This window comes from Lissotriton vulgaris, chromosome 9 (genome assembly GCF_964263255.1).
Source record: "Lissotriton vulgaris chromosome 9, aLisVul1.2, whole genome shotgun sequence".
In the NCBI taxonomy this organism is placed as follows: Eukaryota; Metazoa; Chordata; class Amphibia; order Caudata; family Salamandridae; genus Lissotriton; species Lissotriton vulgaris.
Window position 1 is genome coordinate 32,939,653 of NC_141697.1, and position 8,200 is coordinate 32,947,852.

Here is an 8,200-nt window from a genome sequence, read left to right on the forward strand (position 1 = left end):
CACATCCGTTCTCATTATTTTAGGGGGTAGGGAGAGGAAGGCGGTCGTTGAGTGGAGGCTCCTCCTAGGTTGGTATGGGGTGATCACTGATTGGATAACAGCTGGGCCGTTCTTCCAGAAGGCTTTGTGGGCCAAAACTGAATCCTTTCCCTAATCTGCAACTAATGCAAGGTCTCAAGGGCTGGTTTTGCAGACTGTCTGCGAGGGATCTGTAGGAGCAGGCGGACAGCACAATTTTGGATGATCTGGAGCTTACTGATGGTGTATTGTGGGCACCCAGAGAACATTCCCATAATCCAGACAGGAGAGGATAAGGGCCTGGACCATGATCCTTCTGGCCTGGAAAGGGAGGAGGAGGAAGTATCTTACGCAGCATCCTAAGTAGGCCAAAACAGGTGGCTGAAAGTTTCGCTGCTTGATGGTTAAAAGTGAGGGAACGGTCGAGCCATATGCCCAGACTCCTAATCTGGTCTTTTGGGACTGGGGCGGACCCAAGACAATTGGGCCAAAGCAAGGCAGGGTTGAATGAGGGGGAGTTGCCAAGGAGCATGAGCTCCGTCTTATCCCTACTGAGTTTAAGGCATGAGGGCTCCATCCATCTGGTGACCTACTCTAGGCATTAACCTAGGGAGCTAGGTGACCACTCGGGTGGTTTAACGCCACCACAAGTTGAGTGTCATCTGCATAGGTGATGATTTTTTTGCCAAATGGATGGACGATCTCTGCCAGGGGTCTGATTCATATACACATTGAACAGTGTGGGGCTCAGGGAGGAGCCCTGAGGAACCCCACATCTAAGAGGCCAGTGATTGGAGACATCTCCTTCGAAAACCTTAAATGATCGCTCATTCAGAAAGGATTGTAGTCAGGTTACAGCAGTACCGGATACTCCTAGCTTTTTGAGTCTGAGGATCAGTGTTGTGGTTTACAGTGTCAAAAGCGGCACTGAGGTCAAGGAGGATAATCGCAGCATTACCCCCTTGATCCAGGATCCTCCGGACCTCCTCCGTTGCTGCAAGGAAGGTGGTTTCAGTCCGAAATTGGGGGCGAAAACCAGTCTGGGAGGTTTGGAGTAAATCTTTAGATTCCAGAAAATCCACCATAATAGTGTTTATGTGTTTCTCAAGAATCTTACTCACCCAGGGAAGAAGAGAAATGGGGCGATAGTTGGAAATTTTTCCTGATTTAAATAAGGTTTCTTTAGCAGGGATTTGACTGTGGCACATTTCCAGGCCGGGGGAACTATGCCAGATGACAAAGAGGAGTTCACGAGGTCAAGGATAGCAGGACCAACGATGTTGGTGGCTAATGTGAGGATCTGAGGAGGGGCAGGGTCTGTTGGAGAACCGGATTTTAGTTTTGTCATAATTGGGCACAACAGAGCAAGATCAAGGGGGGGGGGGGGAGGGAGGACGGACTGCTCTAGTGAGGTTTGGGTTCCAGGTTGTGAGTCTGGCATGGGTGACATAGTGTGAGGGTTCTGTGAAGTTGGAAAGGATAGATAAATGTTTTGGATTTTCTGTGAAAAGAATTCTGCCAGGCTATTTCAGCGAGTGAGAGCGCCATCCGGCGAAGGCTGTTTCAAGGGCAGTTTGGTGAGGGTCTTAGCAATACGAAATATTCCCTAGGGGGAGTTAGAGAATAGATTAATCTTATCTTCATAGAAGACAGCTTTTGCAGTTTTGATTTCAAGTTTGTAGAATCTGATTGCCTCCCTATATCCTGATTTAGTGAGTCCTGAAAAATCCCTTCGCCATTTCCTTTCAAGCCTTCTGCAGGATTGTTTCAGTTCTCCCAATTTGCGTTTAGTTTTTTAAGGAAGTACTACGTCCAATGAGCCTTGGGTCAATGGTTAAAATTCCCGGTAGCCAGGTGGAGATTAGGGTCGTTAGCTGGTCAAGTGACTTCCAGAATGTGTTTCCACTGATCAGTGGGTAGTTTAGACCAGTTCTGTTCTTGAACAGAGATTATATTACGGGGAGTGGTCCGGGCATTTCCCAATTTAAAGGGATCAGAAAGTGATCGGACCACTGAAGCGGGACGGGAATACTTAAGCTAAGTTCATTACAGTTGCTGAAAACAGGGTCCAATAGATGACCTTTGGAATGGGTGGGTTTCTGTACTTTCTCACTAAACTGAAGTGCCAGGAGATTCCCGGTCAGCTCGTTGGCTATTTTATCAGATGGTCATCTAGATAGAGGCTAAGGTCAACGAGCAACATGAAGTTGGAGGGGGCGAAGGCTAGATTAGCGACAGTAGTGGGGAGGGAATCAAAGAATTGTCTAGGGGCGCCTGGAGGGCGAAAGATTAGGAAGCCCAAAAAAGGTACGAGTCGGGGAAACGTCAATTGAGAAGATAAGACTTTCGCAGTCCGGCAAAGGGTCTGCTGTGATGCGGCAGTTGACTTTATTGTTAACAACAATAGCTATTCCTCCACCTCTGCCACTCCTACGATCCACCCTGTGTGTCAGGTAGCCGGAAAGGAGGGTTTGAACAAGGATAGGGTCTGAATCATTGTGGAGCCATGTTTCTGTCAAAAACTGAGCACTGTGTATTCTGAAAAGAATTTAAAACGACTAAGTAAGTTTCAGGGAAATGCTGTAAAAGGCCTAATTTACTTTCCCCAGGATTCAGACATTCGATCCTCTGCAATAGGGAACAGATTTATAGGCCTCCATAGAAGCGTCATGCCAAGTACACCTTATGCCTCGAATATCAGCTGTGTGAGTAACAGATGGCCATCATTCAGTGCCATAAAAACCTGTGTGCGCAAAAGCTTGTGCTTTCATGCAATATGTGGAATGTAGGCGCTTATACTGAACAGCACAAATACCTGCATGACGAAGGACCAGCATACATTAACAAACGAATGACCTTCCACCAACCAATCTGACACATGTGATCAGCATCCCTTTTCTTTGCAGACACCCCATGGATCTGCTGAAAAAGCAGAGGTAGCCAAAGCCTGGAATAACCTTCCCCTGCACCTTAGGAACACAGCATTGCTCCGGGAATTCAGAAAAAGGCTCAAGTCATGGTTGTTCGAATGAAAAGAGCACCGTAATGCAGCGACCAACTCCAGAGCCTTGAGACACTCACAGGTGATTTGCCGCCCTTTAGAAAACCTGATTGATTTATTTGATTGAAAAACAATCTTTTATAGTCTGGTCTTCAGTGATACCACAGCAAAAACATCCCTCTTGTTGTGCTTTTACAGACAGGCTGGCAGAAGTGGGGAGCAGCACAGGGTGGGAGGTATTTCTGTGGGAGAAGCAGCACACAAAAAGCTAGAAAAGACACCCACTCACATTGAGTGATGAAAGAAAAAGAAAAAAAGTAGTTTGCTACTCATGCACAGTGAAAGGATACAAGTTGGCCAATCAAAGGGGTTTTAAGGAAGAATGCTTCAACACAAGAATTAGAAGCCTAGCCACTGAATAAGAAGCAAGCAAATGAGAATGCCAAGATAGCCAACAAATGGTGATGAATGGGTTGGATGTTCACAATTGGTCTTTCACAACAAGACAGCTTCTGCTGTCTGGTAAGGACAACCTAGAAACAGTGAGATCAGACAGAAACATTGTAGAGTGGATATCCATAAGCATTTCACATAGTGAGGCAGTGCATACAATGCACTATAAAAAGAGTCTGAAATCTTATTTTAAAAAATTCAGTACTATAAAAAATGTAAGATTTTATTTGTTCCACATGTTTACTGTGGCAATGCTCTTCTGAATGGTCATGTCAATACAACACCTAGTGATGTGATGCACTGAACAGATTGTCCTCACAGAAAGGTTGGGGCATGGCAGCTTGCCATGAGCTGTATAAAGTGGAGAATGAGTGCAAGAGGGACCCCTGAAGGGACCCTGCATCCTTATTTAGGGATGGGAGGAAGGAACACTAAACTCCTGTCACAGTAGGTGTTGTACTTTGCTGTCACAATAGGGGAATGGCAACAGTTGGAGGTATTGCACAACTGTTAGGGTAAAAGCGCTTGTATGCCACCTGTGTGCTAATAAAAATAAAAGAACTGATGTATCTTCTTTTAGCCCAATGTCACTCCTTAACAGCAATATTGCAAAGCGTCAAAACAGAGCCCAGGTGACACATGACATCAGAGTTCACCGAACGGTTGTAAACCCGGTCTTTGCTTCCAGGACAGCAGGGTTTAGGGGCAGACTCTGCACCCCCCAGAGTACACCCCTCTGTCCCCCAGGGAACAGCAGAGCCAGGTGGTAAGCATGGTAAGCAAGCACTGCCCCAGTACCAAACACAGCCTCCCTGCAATCTGCAGGTGTGCCCAATCACTATCTCCTCCGGCACTGCCTCAGTGCCCACACACAGCCTCTCCCTGCACTCTGCAGGTGCGCCCCTAACCCTGCCTCAGCTCTCAGGTGGGCAGCACCTCCTCCACGCGCACTGCATGCCGGGATAGCCGGCCGCCCGCCGAGACTCACCGGTTTGTTTCTCCCGGATAGAGGCCGCCATCTTCCGCGCTGACGTGACGCCGGTGACGTGGCCTCCTCCCACCCGGAAATGACATTTGTTTTGGTGTAACGTCGGCCAGACGGGTCGAGAGGGCAGCCGTGCGTTCCAAGCCTCGATGTGAAATTTTGAAGGCACTACTAAAGAAGAGTGTGAGGATTGTAAACATCACTTAATTCTGTCGCGTGAAGTTGTCAAGGCTAGAGACGAGTCTAACAAAGTGTAACAAAACCACATTTTTATATAAACAACATTTTATTAAAAAAAGAGGGAGTGGAGCTTTGTCAACAAACTTGAAATAAGATCTGATGAACAGAACATAGAGCATCTTACACTGGAAAAAAATGTTGTTTCTTTGCAAGGGTGACGTGGTTTACCTCGGAGTCCTCGTTAGAGTGCCCGCTTGAAGATGGCCTCAGCGTTAGCCTTCCAAAGAGGCGGTGCTTCACCTGACAATTGTTCAAACTCATTTCATTTAACTTTATTGGCAAGACAATTGAATGCCAACGAGGCCCTTGATGGAGAAGCAACCAAGTTCATTGTGCTGAAACCTCTCTCCTAGTCTGCATTATTTACTGGCAGGGTTTCCCATGCAGTACAGGGAAATGGTCACAAGGGGCTCATTTACAATTGAATAAAAAATGTCTTAAATATTCACCATTACTATGGCGAGACTGCGGTATTGGCTTCACTACTAGAGCCCTGGTGGCCTAGATATAGGCGGATGACATCATCCTATAGGCAGGGGCGGCTCCTCCGTTATGGTTGAGGAGCGTCAACCCACTGCTGGAACCAGCAGATGCATGTAAAATAAAAAGATAATAAAACAGTTAATAAAATTGCTTTATTATCATCTTATTTTCTCTAGACCGGCAGCTGAGTCGTGAGGGCGGGCCATTAGGAGCAGGAGGAGTGGTGGGCACACGGCACTGCCAGTGCACATATAGGTTTGGACAGCGGTCCTAAGATGGCCAAACCAACATGCGCACTTGGATATATCGGCAGGGCTCACGAACATCGGCTTCCAGTCCCTGCCGGAACCTGGACCCAGCCCGCCTCCGCCCAATACCTACGCTTCTATCATGCTGGGTAATACCAACATGGGAGTAGCGTGTGGATTGCCGCACAGGACTCTAGGAGCCTGTGTGAGAATCTTCTGAAGATGCAGCAAGGCGGCAGACGTCAGACATATTTTTTTTTTATCTTCGGCGACTCTGCACTGCCCCACTGATTTCCCCAGCTAGCAGCTGCCACTGCCAATAGGCATGTAATCCCAGGGACAATCTGGCCCCATTGATACGCGAGGTAGTGCACTTGGTGGTTGTACTGGTATCCAAGTGAACTGGGCCTAATCCAGACTTTTTTACTTTACTTTTCACCACACACCCCCTGAGAACCCCCTGAAGTTGGCAGATAAGCCAGTGCAGGACCACATGGCTGAGTCAGGACCTAGAAGAACTATGGCGTGTAAGCTATGGTAGAAACACTATGTACTGGCTAGAAACAGAATACCCATGTTGTCTAGTTTACTGCTTTCACTAGCTGGCTTTATCACAATTGCAAAGAGGGTCATCCTTCCCAAATTCCTTTACCTATTACTAAACACCTTCCTCCCTCCCACGTCTCAGTACCTTAAACGTTTACAATCCAATTTGGTGACTCTGACGTAAATAATTAATTTACTCTCTTAATTTCTATGCAGGTAAGTACTTAATCAATAATAACTCAATCGGAAAGAAAGAAAACAGAGTCCGTGGTGTTAGAGTTCTTAGGGGTTTTATTCCTCAAAAAGGAATGGTCTAGACCAGGATATCATGTTCTGACCACCACATGGGTGTCAGAAGGGATAGAGCGCTCTTTTATTACATTACATAGCTTATATACTTAATTCATGTCATAGGAAACAGTTATAGTAGGCGTAACAGCTGAGAGAAGACAAGATAACAGTATACACGTGTTACAAGTACGTAATCAGAAGGCGTGAACTAGAGGTGTGTGCTAAAAACGTCACAGGTAGGTGTCACAAAGGGGTGGCACTAACAGAAATGTTGCAATGTCAGCAGAAATCGGAAGCTTGGATGCGTGCGCAGCTGCATGACGTGTGATTGACGTGAAGCTGGAGGGTGCAGGGGACTTGACATTTGCACCGACGGAAAGAGACAGAAGTCTGGCATGTCAGATCAACTTGTGCTTCTATCATATCTGATATCTGGTGTTTAGGAACTAAGCTATCTGGGCGGAAAGGTCTCTAGGGCAGAAGCTATTCTATACTGACTGTGAGTGCGTGCATAAGCGCCTGAGTGTCTGTATGAGAAGCGTGGGGGCATGGGCCTTCCATGGGAGCATGGCAACAGAGGCTATGAATTACTTGAATTAGTTGCATAGAGACAGGTCGGCCCTTTGGCTCTGCAGCTGAGGGGAATGTTTACTGAAGCTAGCAGGCAGGAATGTATTTTCGGGGAGCGGAACAGATAACTCGAAGGTTATAGTCAATCTTGGCAGGCAGCAGGCTGAGCTGAGCGCGAGGGGCCGCGCTGAAAGTAAGTCAGAGTTCACGGGTACAGAGGCAGCCTGGGCAGAGGCCCTTGGAGTCAGAAAGCCAGAAAAGAGGCTCGGTGGCAGAAATTCAGGGCCTACTCAGCTAGAGCTGAAAAACGTGGAAGTACACTACAAAAAGACGTTGGCATAGCATACTTAGGAACGGGCTATCCAACCCATTCAGGGTGGGTCTGAAAGAGGACATGTTGACGTTGGACGCAAATGTATTTGCGTCTTCATAGCTGGTACAGGAGGGAAGTTACATGCACTTTAACTCGTACATGGAGACGGTGGGGTACGCGCTAGGGAACACATCTTGACCATAAAATTTACATTTCCTCATTCCCTCCTTGTTCCCTACGGACCCTTCATGATATATTAATCATCATAAATTGATCAGTTTGTTCTTGCAGCATCATTTGCTCATCTCTCTTCCGTTGTCTATTTGAGAGAAAACTGGAATGTTCAATGCACGATGTGGCACACAGTCCACATATCGCCGGCCCACACTGTAGGCACAGGCAGCAGCTGAATACTATGACAAGGCCAAAACCTAGGAAGGATAGGATCTTCCATCCCCAAGCAGTTAACGTTGTCCAGAACCAACCGGACCAAGTCCAGGTGCCTGGATTCTGATGTATCTGATTTGCAATTTTATGCAGACGGGTAATAGCTTGATAGACAGATGGCGCGTTTTGTGGGATGAAAACGCAGCAACTTGACCCGATGACCTTACAGGCTCCACCTCTATCTGCCAAGATGACGTCAATAACAAGACGATTTTGAAGGACAACAACCCGTATAGCAGATTGCTCCTCTGTTAAGTTACCTAAGGCGGAGGCAGTTTCAAGTGTTCTGGTTAATCTACGTATTAATTTACTGTTTTGGACGGGGCCTAAAAAGAAAAAGAATCCCTTATTAAAATCAGTGTACTGTTCCCATGCCGTTTCTGTGTAGTCGACAAGTGGGATATCTCTTCTGGGTCTATGCTTTACTAGATTTGTATTTCTATGGTAATCAGGGGGAGCTAGAAAAACAGGTGGCAGAAGGAATGCAATATAACAGGTACCATCCCAATCTGGAGGCAAGCGTATGTATGCGGTATGACCACAAACAAAATAGGAGCGACTGATAGCTTTAAAGGACGATTTACCATGATCACTGAATTCGACCA

The 8,200-nt window shown here is 46.7% G+C and overlaps 1 protein-coding gene across 1 annotated transcript in view; it reads right to left on the reverse strand.

Moving 5' to 3' along the window:
• SCFD1 (sec1 family domain containing 1) overlaps positions 1 to 4,556 on the reverse strand; it is a 709,689-nt gene extending 705,133 nt beyond the window's left edge. Inside the window, exon 1 of the mRNA XM_086936984.1 lies at positions 4,461 to 4,556. Coding sequence (XP_086793110.1) covers positions 4,461 to 4,491 — 31 coding nt within the window. The 5' untranslated portion in view covers positions 4,492 to 4,556. The remainder of the gene's footprint in view (positions 1 to 4,460) is intronic.
• Positions 4,557 to 8,200: the final 3,644 nt, after the last annotated feature.